Source organism: Mus musculus, chromosome 2 (genome assembly GCF_000001635.26).
Source record: "Mus musculus strain C57BL/6J chromosome 2, GRCm38.p6 C57BL/6J".
Classification (NCBI taxonomy): Eukaryota; Metazoa; Chordata; class Mammalia; order Rodentia; family Muridae; genus Mus; species Mus musculus.
Genome location: NC_000068.7, coordinates 106,360,187 through 106,380,104, shown reverse-complemented (window position 1 = coordinate 106,380,104; position 19,918 = coordinate 106,360,187). Strand labels below are relative to the sequence as shown.

Here is a 19,918-nt window from a genome sequence, read left to right as displayed (position 1 = left end):
AGTTGATAGCTGCTATGGTGACAACCTGAAGAAATCATAGGAGGTGAAAAGAGAAGTGGGGCCTGAGTTCCAGCAAGTGTCTGATCATTCTCAAAAAAGATGTAGCTATTTACCATTAGTAGCTCCTCTCCCTACCCAGTGCTACCTTCCCCTTTATTTATTTTACTCTATATCTGTCACTTGCCAGCTCTCAAGAGCTAAGAATTTATTTGAGGTTTATCTTCCATTTCTCATATTTTTGGTTAGGAATGAAAGCCATCTTCACGGATGAGTTGGTGTTCAGTATTGTAATTAGTTCCACAACTGCGAGTGAGTAAAAAGACCCACTTTTCTGGGGGTGGGGAGAAGATAAACAAAAGCTGGTGACCATCAAATGGATGCTGGTGAGACTTGAAGCAGGTAGACCAGTTAGAATCTGTTCTACTATCCCAATCAATGGATGATGTGTTTGAATTTGAATAAAGACAAATGAGACTATTCTAGTTAGATTCTCTGATGCTAACTAGATAAAACTCCAACCAGAAGCAGCTTGGAAAGGAGAGTTCTATGACTTGTAGGTTATAATCTTATCATAGAGGAAAACCAAAACAGGAACTCAAGGGCTGAAGGCTGAAGCAGTGACTACTTTGCTGGCTTGCTTCCCCTGGCTTGCTCAGCTTGCTGTGTTATAAAATTCAGGAACATCTGCCCAGAAGTGACACAGCCCAAAGTGGGTCAGGCCATCTCGTATCAGTCACTAATCAAGGAAGTGCCCCAAGATGTACCCATAGGACAATCTGATAGAGACAATCCTCCATTAAGGTTCCTTCTTCCCAGGTGACTCTACTTTTTGTCAAGTTGACAAACACTAGGCAGCACAGACTTAAAGAAGTTGGAATCCATTGGGGATCAATGAAAAAGGTAATAGGACTTTCTAAAGACTTGCTTGGGGGAAGGGAAGGGGTGTGATAACAAGAATTACTTGTAGGTTCCTGTGAGAGAATGCCTGGGTGGATGGTGGAGATAGATTTTCTCTCCACAGATAGAGGAGACAAGGATGGATTGGCATTAGATTGACATGGCAGCTCTAGTTTGAACTTGTCCCTGGCACACTCAAGTGCCAATGGGGAGAAGACATTTGGAGTAGTCTTCAATGCTTTCTCTCAAAGCTGGAGTCAGTTCTGGAGATGACATTGGACACAGAATAGACAAGGAGCAGGCATCGACTGTTCCACAACCAGAGTTGCCTTTTACATTGAGAACCAGGTATGCTGTGGCTGAAGAAAGGTTCGTAGACTTCAGACACAAGATGGTGTCTTCCAGACACCATCAAAAGTCAAAATTCCTACATACTGATTACAAAGATCTAAATGCATTCCTTCTTTTCGACTCAAGTCCACAGGCCAGTGATTTTCTCTAAACAATCAACTGTGTCTCAAATGCTTGGAATAGCATGATAACAGGAACCTAAGATTCTGTGAGAATGGCTCAAGAGGACACACAATGCCTACTGTTGCTTCAACTATGAAAAATGTATCTTATGTTGTATTAAAATTGGTCTTCGGCTCGCTGACCTTGACCTTGAAGACTTTAGTACTGCTTTGTCTTAATTGCTGAAATGAAAATTGTCCTATAAATAATCTTTATTCCTCATCAATAAAATGCCAAAGAATAACAAAAAGACTGTTTAAATTTGCAGGTACTGTTTTATTTATTACTAAGGTCTCTACTGTATCAGATAAAGGAGTATTTCAAAAGCAAGGAATATGACATTCAATTTTTTTTTTAGTGTATGTATATGTTCCTTTTAATATAAAATATACAGATACAAAATTAGTACTAAATGGCTATGCTAAGAGATTTTATACCTTGTTCAAACTTACATAGCATAACGTTTACACAGCATGTACTGGGTACCTATTTTGGTATCAAGCAGTAGAAAATACTTATTGGTAGCTGTTGCTACATTTGGAATTAAGCAAGATGACAAATATCTTCCATACTGACCTTTCAACTGTCGCATCTTGTGTTTCATACCTTGTTCAAACTTACATAGCATAACGTTTACACAGCATGTACTGGGTACCTATTTTGGTATCAAGCAGTAGAAAATACTTATTGGTAGCTGTTGCTACATTTGGAATTAAGCAAGATGACAAATATCTTCCATACTGACCTTTCAACTGTCGCATCTTGTGTTTCATGGTATCCAAATCAGCCAAAATTTTGTCCCTCTTCAGCCAGCTTTGTTTCTTTAATTTTTCTGATTTCCATGGAGCTACAATAAAAAATTAATGTTTTGCATAGTGCTCTGTTATCAAAAGCAATTCATCATAGGCACCAGTAACTTACAAAGAACTTTCTGCTCTAAAGACAGATTGAATTAGAAAGATGTAATTAAAGGAGGTGAGGGCTGTTAAAAGAAACTTCATTTGAAAGATGAGAGAGCTTAGGGCATTTCTGTATGGAAAGAGGCGGTCCAGAAATGAGATCAAAACTACTTTATTGTATAGATTTACCATATGCAATAGCCATATTTCATTTCCTGCTTCCACTAACTGTTTGGCTGTGATGAAAGCCTGGCTGGGGACCATTCATTTTTTTTAAACATCTACCTACTGCCTAAAGGGTGCAATTCTTAAAAATGAAAATGTGCAGACAGGTCGTCCTCAGTGTGAATTAAACTCATTTGTTATTTTCTAATGGATACCATTATTCTCTGCCTTATACACCAAGCATCTCTTTATCAACTAAATTAGACACTTCTCCATGCAGAATGCTCCATTCCAGTAAGAGAAAAACAAGCAACGGTGCAAATACATGCAAACAGCTATTTTTGCTCATGTATTAATTGACCGATTGCCTCTCTGCATAAATATGATATTATTATGATGACATACACCCTCAATTCATTTTCTCATGACATAAAATGTATTTCTCCCCTTCTCTACCAGCTGTCTATATGGAAGATAAACCAAACACCTTACCATTTAGAGGCAGAAATGGCTCACCACAAGACACCCAAACAGCAACAGGGCTTCTGAGGACATGAGCAATCAGGGACTTATCTATGCCCTCCACACAATCCAGTCTGCTCTCCACTTTCATTCTTGAGCTTTCTGGGAAACAAGGGACACATTTACTCTTCTCAGTTAATAATGAATGAATATGCTTTTTGAATTAGTATTTTTCATTATTATTACCCAAACTGGAGCCAACACATACATTTAGTCAGAAACTTTGTAGACAACCAAAGAATTGAATATCTAAGCAAATATTTTAAAATGAAATAACTCTTTCATTAATTATTTTATTTATATACATTATAAATGTTGTCTCCCTTCTCAGTCCCCCTTCATGAGCAACCTATCTCATCCCCCTTTGCCTCTAAGAGGGTGTCCCCCACCCACTCACCCACTCCCACCTTACCCCTCTAGCATCCCCCTTCTCTGGTGCTTCAAGTTTCCACAAAACCAAGTATATCCCCTCCAATTGAGGTCAGACAAGGAAGTCTTCTGCTACATATGTAGTGGGAGCCCAGACCAGCCCATATATGCTCTTTGAATGGTGGCTTAGCCTCTGACAGCTCTGAGGGGTCCAGCTAGTTGATAGTGTTGTTCTTCCTATGGGGCTGCAATCTTCTTCAGCTCCCTCAGTCCTTCCCCTAACTCTCCCATAGAGATTCTTGATCTTAGTCCAATGGCTGTAAGTATCTGCATCTGTCTCAGTAAGTTGCTGGTTGAGCCTCTCCGAGGACTGCCATGCCAGGCCTCCTGTCTACAAGTATAGCATGACATCAGCAAGAGAGCTGGGTTTTGGTGCCTGCTCATGGGATAGATCCCAAGTTGGAGTGGTCTCTGGATGGCCTTTCCTTCAGTATCCACTCTATTTTTGTTCCTGCATTTCCTTTAAACAGGACCAATTCTGGGTCAAAATTTTTGAAATGTGTGGCTGGCCCTATCCCTCAACTGGAGGCCATGTCTATCTACTGAAGGTGGTTTCTTCAGAAACAACTCTTTAAAAAGTGACTAAAATATGTGAGGCTTAGTGACATAGTTAGGCCGAGGAAGAGCTAGGTGATTTTTAGCATCTGTGTTCTTTCTGAATTTCAGCATCCATTTATTTAAAGGTCTTCAGTAGAAATTAATGACATAACACTAACATTCAACTCCATACAAGAACAGTCCATGAATGGTTCTGCCTTGCTCAATGATATGTTCTGAAATATGGGAGAAGGAGGGATGCCATCAAAAAGACACTCTTCTGATAGTTGTGATGAGAGGCAATATTCTGTCCTTCCAAAAGGAATATTTGAAAGCAGAATTTGAAAGAAGCATGTTTGAGATGAAGATCATTTAAAGACTAATGTGAGGCAGAGCTGTGTGCGTTGAAAATCATCCAGGCATTCAAGATTCAAATCAGTGTTTCTTAAAACTCATGGAGATGATCAAATATTATAATATATACAATTATGATAACAAAAGTCATGAGTGAAAGGTACTGGTCAAGCATTGGCTCATGTTCATAAGGACCAATTAAGTCTAAATTATATTAAACGTATATAAGTCTATGAACATGTATATAAGTGCATATTTATACATTTGTGTTTTGAATGTGCCCACTCTTAAATTCTTAAAGTAGAGAGAATTAACAGTTAACATGATGTTATTAGGAGGTGGATTCTTTCATTGACTTATTTATATGGTATATGCAGATGCCTAGGTTATTATTACCTGTGTAGGTACATATTGCTGCCTAGGGTTAGTTTGGAGATGGCATCTTTTGCCATTATCCATCTTAATTTTGAGATGGTATTACAATGAACTTGATGATAAGACTTTCAGTTTTGCAGGCTGGCCAGTGAGACCCCACAATTTACCCATCTTCATCTCTCAGCCCTAGAGTTACAGATGTGTGCTACTCTGCCTAGATGTCATACATGGGCGCTGGGGATCCTAACTCAAGTTTTTAATCCTTGCACAGAGCATCTTATGCACTGAGCTATTTACCCAGCACTGAGGTAGGGATTTTTGAAAGATCATTTTTGGTTTTTGTTGTTTCTATGAGAGCTCCTTTTCTTGTGATTGAGATTAAAGTCCTCATAAAGGAGATGTCACAAAGCCCTTTGGCTCTCTTTCCTATTCTGTGACAACCCAGCATGGTGTCCTTCTGGAAGATGCAGATCTTGATCTACCAGTCAACCAAAGCTATGAATGCTTGATTCGAACTCTCCATTCTCTGTGAAAAACATATCTTAAATTTGGAATTGCTATGTCTATTAGGAAAGGAAATTCTAGAATTGTAGAAAGAAACAACACAGGTAAATCCATAGGCAATTTACTTCAGCAAAAGGGTTGAAGCTAATCAGAGCTGTGAGAGCAACACTCAGGTGGGAAGTAGACTGAAGATTTTATTCTAATATAGGTGATGACTGTGTCTTGCCCCATTGGTGAGAGCTAGACCTCACAACCTGGGAAATTCATAGCTGGTGCAAAAAGGAATGGTGTGATGCTCAAGTCTCAGCACAGTATGATGTTCAGGAAGTAGGCGAACAGACACATAGTAAGATGTCATCAAATGACAGAGATTTATGGATGATTGTTAGCAGGTCATCCACCTTTGATAGAACAAAATGTATCTCACATTGTAGTTTTTTATTATAATAGAATAAAAAGAAAGAGAACACAAACTGTAAGCAGATACATTCCATAGTGAACTAAAACTTAAGAAGAAACTGTGTCTGCAGAAGTGGACCAACTAGAATTTCGGTACCATGAAGAAATTGTTGCAACTCTAGTGGCTAATTACCTTATCTTGGGCTAGTTCTAACACCCCAGAAAAGCCATTCCTCACACAACTCTGTGTCTGAAATAACATCCTGAGACCAATAGGTAAAAGCATTTTAAAGCCTATTAATTTAACAGACCAGACCACTAGCTTCCACCCATCCAAGGCCTAAGAATGTTATCAGATAGTATACTCGGCTTGCTTAAAAAAGAGCTCCCTTGCAGGGCGTTGGTGGCACACGCCTTTAATCCCAGCACTCGGGAGGCAGAGGCAGGCAGATTTCTGGGTTCGAGGCCAGCCTGGACTACAGAGTGAGTTCGAGGACAGCCAGGGCTACACAGAGAAACCCTGTCTCAAAAACAAACAAACAAACAAAACAAAAAAAACAAACAAACAAACAAAAAACAAAAACCAAAAAAAAAAAAAAAAAAAAACAGGGCAAAAGGAGTCCCTCCATTTTATTCCCTCTCTCATGCTTTCATGTAACCATCAATGTATTTTAATTTTGCATTGATTTATGACTTTCTTTGCTTTGTGAAACTATAAAACTGCTTCTGTCTTGGAACATGGAGTTTGGGGTACGATTTGTGTTCTCTAGCTATGGTTATTCAAAATGGCTTCATATCCAACTATCTCTTATTCCCTTTGATATAAAATTTTCTCGTTTTTGTATCAACACTATATATTCACTGGCTTCTCATGAAGCAAGGAATTCTGTAAGGAGAGTGATTATTAGCACACCCAGTTACAAACAAAAGAACTGAGGTAAAGATGGATTCCAGAACTTGGCCAGTGTCATTCAGCTGCAACTGGCAAATCTTCGACCTTCTGATTTGCAAACTGCTGTAGTTTGTATATGCTTGGCCCAGGGTGTGGCACTATTAGGAGGTGTGGCCTTGTTGGAGGAAGTGTGACCTTTTGGAGGTAGACTTGACACCCTTCTCCTAGCCTCATGAGAGCCAGTCTTCTGTTTGCCTTTGGACCAAGATGTAGAACTTTCAGCTCCTCTGGTTCCATGCCTGCCATGCTCCCATCATGATGATAATGGACTGAACCTCAGAACCAGTAAGCCAGCCCCCCAATTAAACGTTCTTTATAAGAGTTGTCTTGGTCAAGGTGGCTGTTCACAGCAATGGAAACTTGAATTAAGAAACAAACCAAAGCTGGTATTCAGGACAGGGGTAGGAAATCTCACACTGAGAGCACACTGCTGCATCACAACTGGCAACACTGGCTTGTGTTTAACAAAGCATTGTACATGGTGCAGCCCCCTCCCTTAAACTGTAGATAGTGTGGGACATAGAGAGATGTGGGCAGACAGTTATGATAAGATGTTCTAGGAGCAGTAAGGAAGGAGCATTCGCTTGAGCTTCTGAGGTTGAACGGAAGCAGTGAGAGCAGCAAAGTCAGGGAGGGAAAGCAGAGGGTCGGAAAATTACAGCCAGGGAGACCCTCCCTTCAGCAGTAGAAAGAGATCCTCGCTGACCTAGCAACAACTTCTTCAGTGCCCCCAGTTGGTTTGGGTTCTGAGTTTTAGAACAAAAGGTGTTAGTGCTTTGCAAAGTAGTTAAATTATTAATTTTATGAATTAATTTATTGTTTCAGTTCTAAAACTGGAATATACATTCTTTCTTCATTTTACTTATTCAAAAAGGTAAGGACACCATGAAAATCTCATTGATACTCTTTGAACCATTTACCAAAGTGGCTGGCTATAATTTTGAAATTCTTGCTGTGGTGACTAAACAAATCATATTTAACCTTTACTTAGTGAAGCATAGATAAAAATCAACTAATGTCTGTAGGCGTTAACCAACCTTCTGTAGTTTGAACAGCTATGTCTTCTGTCCCAACAGACTCTGTGCTTTTCTTTTGCCCCTTAGGGTCTGTCTGGATAAGTTTTTCACCTATAGCCCACAGAACCAAGCCATCCAAGGTGAGGATGGTAGTTCCATCTCTGGTGTAGATTTTGGAAGCTGCTCTGGTGAGTTGAAGTCGTTCTGTGCATTCTGCAAGAAGCTACACAACACAAGTGGTAAAGAACTGATAGGAGGAGCTAGAGCGGTAGCTCAGCACTTATAAGTACTCGCTGCTCTTGAGAGAACCCAGGTTCTGTTCCCAGAACACACAAGATTCTTTACAACTGTGGATAACTCTGTTTCCAGGGGATCCAGTGCCCTCTTGTGACCTCTGAAGGCACCAGGCATTCATGAACTGCACTTACATGCAGGCAGAACACATAAAGATAAAAATAAATAATATATTAAAAACACTAACAGGAAATAATGATGACAGTTGAAATCATAACATGGTATTTGCAATTGAAAAAATCTGAGAAAATCCTTTATTTTGAGAAAACACACACTGAATAACTACTGATGTTGATTTTTTTTTTTATTACAGGTAACCTTCTATGTCTTGTTGCTCTAATTTAACATGAGTCAAAGCTGGCTTTGAACACCCTTGACTCTGAAGCTGCAGCCCAGCTGCTGATGTATTCCCTACCAGAATATCTCATTTAAAGTCTGTAACTTAGAAATTTACTTTCATTTTGTAGTACGATAAGATATGAAATTTTAATGCTGCAAATTGGTGACTAGTTTTAAATAAGCAAATAGTTAATTTTCTAACCCAAACCTGCCACAAATTATCACCCATTAAGACATTTTGCAGATGGGAAAACAAAGCATAAAGCCAGCCTGTGGGCCAACAAGATGCTTCAGAGGTTCAAATGCCTGCTACAAACCAGATCAGTTAAATTTAATCTCTGGAACCCTTGTAGTGGAAAAAGGGAATCATTTCCCTAAGATTATCCTTTAACATGCATGCATACACACACACACACACACACACACACACACACACACACACACACACACACACACAATGTAAAGCCAAACGAGGCAAAAAGGGAGGGAGGGAGACAGGGAGAAGGGGGGGGAGGAAGAGAGAGAGAGAGAGAGAGAGAGAGAGAGAGAGGGAGGGAGAGAGAGAGAGAGAGAGAGAGAGAGAGAGAGAGAGAGAGAGAGAGAGAGAGAAAGAGAGAACTTTGCAGCCTTAGGTAAATCTTGGTGTTAACTTCTGTGCTTTGATTTTTCCATTGAGCAAGAGTTTTTGTTTTGAAAAGATTTATTTTCGTGTTTAATTATATTTGTAATTGTGCATCTCTGTGTGCACATAAGTGCAGATACCCCAGAAGGACAGAGGGGGTGTCAGATCCTGGGGAGCTAGAGTTATATACAGACTGTTGTGAGCTACCAGATGTAGCACGAGAACCAAATTCATGTTCTTATCTGAACAGTATCTAGGTTCTGCCAGAGTCTGACAAATACAGAGGCAGATGCTCAGAGCCAACCATTGAAGTGATCATGTGGTCCCCAATGGCGGAGTTAGAGAGAAAGGATTGAAGGAGCTGAACAGGTTTGCAACCCCATAGGAAGAACAACAATATCAACCAACCAGAGCTCCCAGCGTGTAAACCACCAACAAGGAGTACACATGGAGGGACCCATGACTCTAGCCACATGTGTAGCAGAGGATGACCTTGTCAGGCATCAGTGGGAGGAGAGGCCCTTGATCTCATGAAGGCTATTTGCCCCAGAGTAGGGGAAGGCGAGAACAGGAAAGCAAGAGTGGGTGGGTGGGGGTACACCCTCATAGAAGCAAGAGGAAGGAGGATGGGATAAGGAGTTTCAGGGAAGAAAGAATGGGGAAAGGGGTTAACATTTGAAATGTAAATAAACAAAATATTCAATAAAAAAAAGCCAATTGTTTTGAACCTCAGAGGTAATAGAACAGGAAGGTGTGGGGAGTTAGCAGGGAAATGCTATATTGTATTTAATCTTACCTATTAAATACATTACTAAAAGTGTTGGGTGGGTTGCTGAGACAGAATTATTACTTTGGGGCTCTCCTCTCTCTCTTTTATGACTACTCAGCCTCCAAGAAAATCACAGTCTTTGGCAACTTGAGATGCCCCAACTTACAAGTGAAGTGAAACAAACAAACAAAAACAGTGAAGTAAAACACCTTGTCAGCAAACACTTGTTCAGATGCTTCTAATGCTAAATAACGGAGCTTTATTTCTTTTTCAGACCATTCAGGCGACATGCAGATTGAAGTGCAAAGAAAGCAAGGAGGAAAAAGCCATTCTGTCCATCACAAGGGTGAAGACTTCCTGGTCGCTCTCCTTTCCCTCTTCCTTTACATCTTTACTCTGGGGCCAGTTGAAAATCAGCTCATTGGTTTCTCACTCTTTCTAACCTTGTATTCAGAGAAAAACAATGAGGAGGAACACCTACAGGAAAATGGAGATCTTGATCCTACCAGCTTAAATTTGTGGATGTAGACAAGGATGTCTCTTGCTCACTTTTGGGGTGATTTTAATCAGGACTTGCCACCACCATTATCTCTAAGATCAGACATGGGTTGTAGTGATAGCCACTTACCCCATGGAATGTTCCAGCCACAATTAACTTCCCATTCCGATATCCATCCCCATTTTTGTATGCGGTTACTTTCACCACCTTCTGGTACGAAGCTACCGCGCCACCGTGAGATGGAGTGCATGCGTATGTCTTCATCCGTAAAGATGACAGACGCTTTTCATAATATCTTAGAGTGTCTTCAGCTTCGGAAGAAGATAAATCAGCCTGGTTTGTTTAAAAGAGTGAATGTTAGCTGGGCGTGGTGGAGCACGCCTTTAGTCCCAGCACTCGGGAGGCAGAGGCAGGCAGATTTCTGAGTTCGAGGCCAGCCTGGTCTACAAAGTGAGTTCCAGGACAGCCAGGGCTATACAGAGAAACCCTGTCTCAAAAAACAAAAACAAAAACAGAATGAATGTTGACATAAATCGTGTTATTTCCTCTTTGTTATTGTGTCATGTTTCTACTCCTCATTTAAAGTCTGCACGGGTGTGCGTGTGGGCGGCACCTACACTTGGTAGTTCTGTCTTCATGTACTGTAGATTCTTGATGTGGAGGAGGAGGGGGGTTGGGTCAGAATTCCTCAGTTTTCTTTCTGGTCCTCTCACTGACATCGTAGCTCTTTGTCTTTCTGGCCTGCTCTGCTTTTCCTTCGCTACTGCTGTATGTTTGATTGGATTTGAGGGGGGACGTAAGAGATGCCGAAGAAAGGAAATCAGGACACAGGGAACGTGGGATTGAAGTAAATAAGGGGATATAAACACTACAGATACTTCCTAGAAGGGGGCCATCCATTGGTGGAAGATGAGGAGAGTGATGAAGGTGCAGAGTAACCTTTAGAAAGCTTTCTCTCACTGTCCTGATCCAGGAACCCAGAAAGACAGGCACCGACTAAGCCGCTGGGACATAGAGGAGTCCTTCCCAGTTACCAGTGCCAAAGCAAATACTGTCCGGCTTCCAGAGGACTGGTTCTTCTCTCCTGCTGGGTTACTTACTTACTACTTGGGTTGAGTTTACTGCAGCCTGTCCCTGCCCACATCTAGCATGAATCAGAGCTGGGAGATCGAGGAGTAAGGTCTGGAGACCAGTGGGTGACTCACAGGGATCACCAGGCTGGCAGGTTGCCCTCATTTCAGGGTTACCTCCTTTTTGTTCTGTTTAAAACCCCCTCTCCCCAGTTCTTTACAACTTCTGAACTTGAAGGGAATGGTTTTTTCCTTCTCTTTTAGTGGTACTATTTTAAGGTTACAGGATCGTGGCAGTGTTAGTCCCCTCACCCCTAGGAGTTCTAAATGGTATCTAAATGCATGGGTTCTGCCACCCAGCCTGAACTGTTACTAACAACAATATGTCAGATCCTTCTCAAAATGCACCACACACACACACACACACACACACACACACACACAGAGGCATATACATTTTCCCTATTAATGATGTAGGGCAAATACTGCTATGCTAAATAAAGGTTTGAGATTTCTTTCCTACTTAACAGTCACACAAAGAGCAGGGAAATGTGTCTGCAGACCGCAGCAACAGAAGTGCCCAATTCACATCAAAGGCTGGACAGAACTATTAAAAGACAATGTAATTTAAACTCTAATGAGGAAGAAGAAATCAATGCTGGTGGGCTGGAAAGGTGCATCTGAGGGAGGTGACATGGATGAGTAGGGATGAACCTCGAATGGGGAACCATTCTGAATGCATCCACGTTGCCAAGCCCAGTGGCAAAGCTCAGTAAATACCTTGGCAACACTGATGACTTTGAAAGGCCCTGGTGGCCAGAGCTTCTCCTCCGAGCCCGAAACACAGGAGAATGGAGCCCTTGGAAGCAGCTCTTTCAGCCCCTTTTTTGCCCTCATGGACCTCCCGCAAGCCAGGCAGAGCTTGAGATCTCTCTTTCCATCAGGTGAGAGGCAACAGTATCCCTACAACAGGAGGAGAGATGCTTCCATGTGCGCACTTCTAACCCACAACAGCATTGTTACAGAACTCTCCATAGCATAAGGAAAGTGCATTTGTCTCCACCAAATCCTCAGTTTAAAACTATGACCCAAATGCGTCACGCTTCCTAATAATTAATTTTGTATATTTATTTATACATTTGGTTCTGTATGCTAGGGTGTGGGGCACACATGAGTGGAGGTTGGAGGATACCTTGCAGAAGTTGGTTTTTTTTCCTTTTATCATGTAAGTTCCAGGAATTGAACTCAGGTCTTCAGGCTTGGCAGCAAATGCCTTATCTGCTGAGCTATCTTACCAGTTCCAATAACTAAAAGTAATTCTAAATTATTCTTTAACTCTGTAATGACTCTTCAATACTGGGGACACTAACATCTGTACAGAATTAAGATTTCTTTGAAGAATGGCCAATGCCATCCTCAGAGACAGGGAAAGTACAATATAACATCTTGTATAGAAGGCACATTTTACTGTGCACAGAAACTAAATCAATCCTGGAGTTAAGTAATAATATCAAAAAGATGCAAGAGCCAAAATGAAGGTATCCAAATTGGCTCAAGGAAGGGCAATTTGAGACTAGAAAGAATGATAACTAAAACAGCTGGACTGCTTTTGAGGATGTGAACTCCTCATTCATTATAAGGCTACCAATATAAGCAATGGATGAAAAGGGGCAGGGGACCTCATTCAACATCATTGGAAATGAGTTGTGGTTGATAGACATTGACTTGAAAACTAACAATTGTGGCTCTTAGTGTAGAAAATCATAACAATAGCCATAATAAAACCATTCCCATCCTGTTTCTGTGCCCTTTTGACTGGTGACATTACAGTTCCTTTAGTCAAGAGGTGTGGTGTTTTTCTCCTTATCTCCTCTCTGTGATTGTGAAGAAGCTATGTCACTGGCATTGGTCAATGACAACAGAAGTAAGAGGCAAGCAAGTACATGATAAGAGCTTGCACAGTGGAACCCGGGCTTTACAGCTAAAGTTGGAGCCCTGAGGCTACACTGGGAACTGGCCTGAGCCAACTTTATTGAAAGATGAAACAGTTAAAGAGTTGGTGTTTGATAACCACCATGCATGTGAGAGGCTGCATCTTGGACTATGCAGACCTTAAACCATTACAAACCCCACAAGATGATTATAGACACTTTAGATGCCCCTGTCAAGACCAGCAGAGCCGCCCCGCAGAGCTCAGCCCAAACTGCTATCTCAGAATGGTATATATTTCAGTTTTTTTGTTGTTGTTGTTAACAGATAAGTAGAATTGCAAAATAGAATTAAGTATTTATTCTGCCTTTCCTTTCAAACCATATTTTTTGGCTAGTAAAATATCAACATAGTGAGGTTATTTTCTGATTAAACCTTTAGCAAATTAATGTGACTAAAACAGTGTAATCAGGTAAAACTGACCAATTTGAAGCAAAATGATAAGATTGATGAATAGGCACTGAGTGATTTCCAAATATGGGGACAAACCACCAAAAGCATCATTAAAAACAGGACAGCTAGGTAGGGATAACCTCCAGAGACCTAAGTATATAAAACAGGACAGCTAGGTATAACCTCCAGAGAGACCTAAGTATATAAAGCACACAGGGAAACCCATGGAGGTTCTGAAGAACGTGCTATGCCTAGGTCTAATGACGACTCTAGTGTGCATCCCATTTATAGACTTCATGGGGAAGGAGAAACAAGCCAAAGGATGCTATAAAAAAACACATCCAAATGCAGAGCCTTCTGCCTGGTTATGAACAAGGTGCACCTGAGCTGACAAACAGTAAAATTAGCTTTTAGGACAATTCAGAAAATTTGATCAAAAATAGTGTATTATATTGCTCTAACATCATTGTTACTTTTGACAATGAAATAATGATAATGTCAAAAATGTTCAAGCTATAAAATGGCATACTTAATTTAGAAGTAAAATAATATCATATTTGGGATTAGCAAAAGTGACAATATTTGGATGAGAGCTGATTGTGTGGTGGACAAATCAAGATTTGCTGTATGAATGTCTGCTTTAGAATATATATGAAATGTTCAACAATAAAACAAGAAGTTTTACACAGACTGTCTAATTTACTTTACTTTTCATAATTTTCTTTCATTCTTTCCTAATGAGAATCTCATCAAAAAGAGTATTCGTGCCATATATGGTGTGCACACCGTAATCTCACATGTGGGAAACTGAGAGATGAAGATTGTAATCAGAAGACAGAAGTATGGCTTTTGTAGCAAGACCCTGTCTGAAACAGACAAGTTAGTGCTCAGCCTGTATGAATTTAAGCTTTCCCATCAGGAAAAATCTTCTTGCTTTATTAAATGAGCCCATTTTTCTTTCATCCGTGGGAAGAGGGAACTACTTACAGGTTGATCAATGTTTTCTTTAGTGACAGATGATGTGCAAAGGTCAGAAAAATTAGCTGCTGTGATTTCCTTATCCAGGGCAGTGCTGTGAAAGGCTATCAATGCTCTCTTATTTGCCACATAATCCCACTTTTGATTGGCAGCCCCATTGCTGTGTGGTTTATACTTCTGAAAACCAAAAGACAGAAATAAGATATGCACCCAAATGGACAGGTGAGTTTATAAGATGGCATAGTGAACATTTGTTTTTAATTGTATAAATTTAGAAAGTACAGGCAATTACGCATAAATTCCTATACAGTGATAACTACCTTTGAATTAATATCAAAATGGAATTACATAAATATTTCATAATTTTAAATATATTTGATTCACAAAGGAGTAAAAAGCACATTTTTTAAAATTCCATCATTTCTGACTTAATATTATTTTGTGAATCTTTCTAATATTTTTAAAGGATATTAACCATTTCATCTTAGGGGTATTATGCTTTCTAATCCTCAATAGTTAAACCTCCAGGTTTTTAAAACATCCTCTGTAATAAATAAGACAGCAGTATATATTCATATAAGCACATATATAATATGTGTATATGTAAATATATTATTTATATATCATAATGTACATATATGCTTATATTCATATATACTATATTAGTATACAATAATTAGCATATGTATATATACATAGATATCTAAATAATACCACATATATACATGTGTACTATCCATATTATATATAGATATATACATATATGCTATGTGTATATGCATTATATACATAAATTTACAAAAATTTCTTTAGAAAAACTTCTAGAAGGATTTATTTACTTATTATTTATTTTGGATTTCAAGACAGGGTTTCTCCGTGTAGCCCTGGCTGTCCTGGAACTCACTCTGTAGACCAGGCTGGCATCGAACTCATAGATTCTCCTGCCTCTGCCTCTCAAGTGCTGAGATTAAAGGCATGTGCCATCACTGCCCAGCTAGAAGGATTGTTGATTAAGGTCATTTAAAAGATTATGTTATTACTCAGCTATTAAAAAGAATGAATTTATGAAATTCCTAGGCAAATGGATGGACCTGGAGGGCATCATCCTGTATGAGGTAACCCAATCACAAAGGAACTCACACAATATGTACTCACTGATAAGTGGATATTACCTCAGAAACTTATGATACCCAAGATATAAGATACAATTTGCTAAACTCATGAAATTCAAGAAGAATGAAGACCAAAGTGTGGACACTTTGCCCCTTCTTAGAATTGGGAACAAAACACCCATGGAAGGAGTTACAGAGACAAAGTTTGGAGCTGAGACGAAAGGATGGACCATCTAGAGACTGCCATATCCGGGGATCCATCCCATAATCAGCTGCCAAACGCTGACACCATTGCATACACTAGCAAGATTTTGCTGAAAGGACCCAGATATAGCTGTCTCTTGTGAGACTATGCCAGGGCCTAGCAAACACAGAAGTGGATGATCACAGTCAGCTATTGGATGGATCACAGGGCCCCCAATGGAGGAGCTAGAGAAAGTACCCAAGGAGCTAAAGGGATCTGCAGTCCTATAGGTGGAACAACAATATGAACTAACCAGTACCCTGGAGCTCATGTCTCTAGCTGCATATGTATCAAAAGATGGCCTAGTCGGCCATCACTGGAAAGAGCGGCCCATTGGTCGTGAAAACTTTATATGCCTAAGTACAGGGGAATGCCAGGGCCAAGAAGTGGGAGTGAGTGGGTGGGGGAGCTTGTGGGGGACTTTTGGGATAGCATTGGAAATGTAAATGAAATAAATACCCAATTTAAAAAAGATTATGTTATTGATCAAGAAAGCACTTTATAGAAAGATTATTTGACTTTCTCCTTTCCCAACAGTATGTGAATTTGCCTACTGCTTTTGTGTTCTTACCAAACATGCCTAATATCTCCCAAAACACCAGCTCACTAAATGAAAAACAGCAATTTGCTGACAATTTAATATGTATTTCATTGATATTCCAAAAGTCTTTTTTAACAACTCAGCTGAATATACAACAGAAACTGGATATTTATTCTAATTCTGTTGTTATTGAATGTAACTTTTTTATACAATTATACCATTATTGAGTTATCTCAAGTATAAATAAAAAAATAATTTCAACTTAACAACTTGTAAGCCGGCATGTTAGCTCTAAGAAACCTTGTCATGAAGCCTCAAGGAACGTTACAACATACAATAACTACTCTACCTGGTAAGAGATTGGTAATCAGGGAGTCCTGATCATTAACTTAATGGGTCAGACAACAGAATTCCCCCCAAGGTCTGGAAAACTAAAGGCTAAATTCTAAGGCAATTAGAAAGGTTTTAACAGCATAACCTGATATTTTAACGTGTTCTCACAAAGTTACTATTTAATACATAAAATGATGAATCACTTGCAATTAAAAAACATCTCAAAAGGTAATACAAATTACCTTATGATTAAGCTTATTCCTTATAAAAACAGACACATGGGGAGTGATATTAATATCTGCAAGTGATATAAAAATGATTAAGGAACCAACTGAATGTGGTGCCACATTAGGCTTAACCTCACTGTGGCCTGTGCTGAAGGGGGCACCTGATAAGAAGCATGGAATGTCATGTGTGCTATGTCTTCAGAATAAATGCCTTGCCCTTGTTTATGAGGACAGAAGACATAATTAAATAAGACTCAGAATCCATACTGATTCTGTGTCCTGATTTTGGACTCCTAACTAGAAAATTTCTTCACGAAAAGCATGGGATAGAACAAATGTTATGTGGATAATCATTCTGCTAGAGGGAAACTAGGGTGGAGCTTTCAGAAGGTAAAGACAAAGCTGGAATTTTCCTAAGCCATAGCTTGGCCTATCAAGGAAAACACAGAACTATTATAAATATTTGGTTATAAGGAAGGACGGCAGAAAAGTGCTTCCTGGATCTTTGTACAAAACTCAAATAAAGCCTGCATTAAAGGTGCTGTAAGTGGGTCACTTAGAATTACTACTGTCCAATTAGTCTAAAAAGATGGAACAGGTCTTTTCCTCCAGTACCCAGGGGTCCTTGTCTGTGCTTCTTACAGGTAAGTCTAGGTGCTCCTCGCAGCCCTCTCCCCAAGAGGTTGCAAGCTCTAAGAATTCTGTTGGGAGTGTTTCTCATTCTTGCCAGTGTGGGAATGCAGTAACTGCCCCCACTCTAGACTATCAGCAAGCCTACAGTCGCCATTGGTCAGAATGAACCAAATTGAGAGGAATCTCAATATGCTTAACTTGAGGTCTAGGCGGGGTTTTATAAAAAGACATTTTAGCGCTGACATTCAAGATAACCTTCTATGACAGCTCTTCTTTTGCTCTGTAACAAAGAGGCACAGAGCTTCCCTGCAGCTTTGAGAAGGGTCATGGCTTCTTGTTGGCCTGTGCATATCTTACCTGAATGATAACTGGATAGCCACGGGCTTCATTTTTAACTTTGGTCATAGACACTGCCAGTACAAGGTCTGGGTTACTCACCAGGTGAAAGGTCCTTAAGAAGACAGAATCAGCCCCATTATATAACATATTTTGATCAATGTAAATGGAATTTCTATACATTTCTTCTATGGGGAAACCCAGGTCTCTTTATGTCTTACCAGTTAATCAAAACAAATAAGTTATGATATCCTGATTTAGATATTATCAAATGTCCAGTATAATAACGTAAGTAGAATTTATAAATAATAGTTCATGCTTCATCATAGTTTAAAAATTCCTCATAATTGATTTTTCCTGATCAAATCATGGTATGGTTTCTGTCTCTAGATTATAACCACACTGATGTATCTTTATGGTCCATGTTACTTTTACTGAGAAGTGTCAAAGATGATGAAATGAATTTTACAGTTATGCTACCTGGGATGGAATCCTGGGTTCATGTCTTCATATTATATGGTGATAATAACTCAATGCTTCAATTTACCCATCTATGTATTAGAGTACTGTGTATCCCATGGTAGTCAAATGAGTTAATGCATGTAAAGTAAATATTATAAGGGAAATCATTAGTTATAATTATGCATTGTTGTGGCTTTTAAAAATATTTTACTGGGGCACTAGTCATGGTCCACCAGTCAAGAACACATGCATTGGGAGGCTCCAACCATCTCTAACTCCAGTTCCAAGAGATCTGACACATTCTATGCCCTCTTATAGGCACCTATACATATGTGCACATACTTACACAGAGACAGACACACAAGGAATAAAATAAACCTTAATCTATACATTTTCTATTAAATCCCCATGTTTCCAAAGGAGACTTCCCTAAAGTCCAATACATATGATGAAAATGTGAGTGTGAACAAACCTATGCAGGTCGGAATAGGGAGTTGAACACTTTGCAGCTAGAGTTGTAAGCCATCAGATGTGAATGTTAGGAACAAAGCTCCAGTTGTCTGGAAGTGTGGAAGTGTTCTTAACTGCTTGGCCATCTTTTCAGCCCCTATGTTGAATTTTTAAAAATTTATTTATTTGTTTGTTTATTTATTGTGTGTTTTGCTACATGCATGTGTAAACACCATTTGCATGCTTGGGTAGATGGAAGTCAGAAGAGGGTACTACATCCCCTGGAACAGGAGTTCTGGGAATAGAAGCAGACAAAGGAGGGAGACGGAGGGTGAGGGTGAGGGGAGAGGGTCAGTGAATAACCGGGAGGAGTTGGAGGAGGGAGAAATTATAATCAGAATATGTTGCATAAAAATCAATTTTAATTTAAAACAGCAATCATGGGAACTCTATCACAATCCAGAAAGACAAGGCAGAAAGTTGCTCTAAATTTGACACATATCTCAGTAGCTCTAGGATTCCAGTTCTACAGGAACAGGAATCTTGAGCATTTTTAGTTTTTTGCTGAAGTTCCATTCCTAAAACAACGCTTTCAATAACCTGTAACATTAATCTATGGTGGTGAGGGTGCAGGATGTTGTTTCGATTTTTCTAAATTTGCTGAGACTTGCTTTGTATGCGAAAATGTGGTCAATTTGAAGACGTTCTCATGGGCTGACGAGAAGAAACTCTATTCTTTATTTTAGCATTTGGCTGGGATACTCTGTAGCTGTCTGTTAGATCCATTCGATTTATAATATTATTTAACTCCAGAGTTTCTTTATTTAGCTTTTTTCTGGATGACCTATTGGTAAGAGTGGGCAACTGAAGTTATCCACTGTCACTGTGTCAGGGTCGGTTTGTGATTAAAAAAAAAAAAAAAACCACAATAGCACTTGTTTTATGAAAATGGATGCCCTGTAACATCCTCTTGGTACATTCTTGCTTTAATGCATACATAATGTCGGCTGAATGAGTGAATTATGGTCCATATAGCTAGTCACTTGTAGAACAAAAAGCCTATTC

The 19,918-nt window shown here is 39.5% G+C and overlaps 1 protein-coding gene and 1 long non-coding RNA gene across 9 annotated transcripts in view; one reads left to right on the top strand and one right to left on the bottom strand.

Moving 5' to 3' along the window:
* Positions 1-7,877, top strand: part of Gm46755 — a 57,003-nt gene extending 49,126 nt beyond the window's left edge. Inside the window, exon 3 of the long non-coding RNA XR_001783429.2 lies at positions 7,650-7,877. This is a non-coding gene — a long non-coding RNA (predicted gene, 46755). The remainder of the gene's footprint in view (positions 1-7,649) is intronic.
* Positions 1-19,918, bottom strand: part of Dcdc5 (doublecortin domain containing 5) — a 328,880-nt gene that overhangs the window by 29,639 nt on the left and 279,323 nt on the right. For 5 of the 8 annotated variants that reach the window (XM_006500502.4, NM_177844.2, XM_017319384.2 and 2 more), the window contains 7 exons: positions 17,963-18,056; positions 14,525-14,692; positions 11,936-12,118; positions 10,215-10,418; positions 7,584-7,785; positions 2,967-3,098; positions 2,156-2,257 (listed from right to left, as the gene is read on the bottom strand). In XM_006500502.4, coding sequence (XP_006500565.1) covers positions 2,156-2,257; positions 2,967-3,098; positions 7,584-7,785; positions 10,215-10,418; positions 11,936-12,118; positions 14,525-14,692; positions 17,963-18,056 — 1,085 coding nt within the window. Of the gene's footprint in view, positions 1-1,986; positions 2,066-2,155; positions 2,258-2,966; positions 3,099-7,583; positions 7,786-10,214; positions 10,419-11,935; positions 12,119-14,524; positions 14,693-17,962; positions 18,057-19,918 lie in introns of those variants that run through there. The other 3 variants (XM_011239885.2, XM_011239882.3, XM_011239886.3) reach the window with 3 other exon arrangements.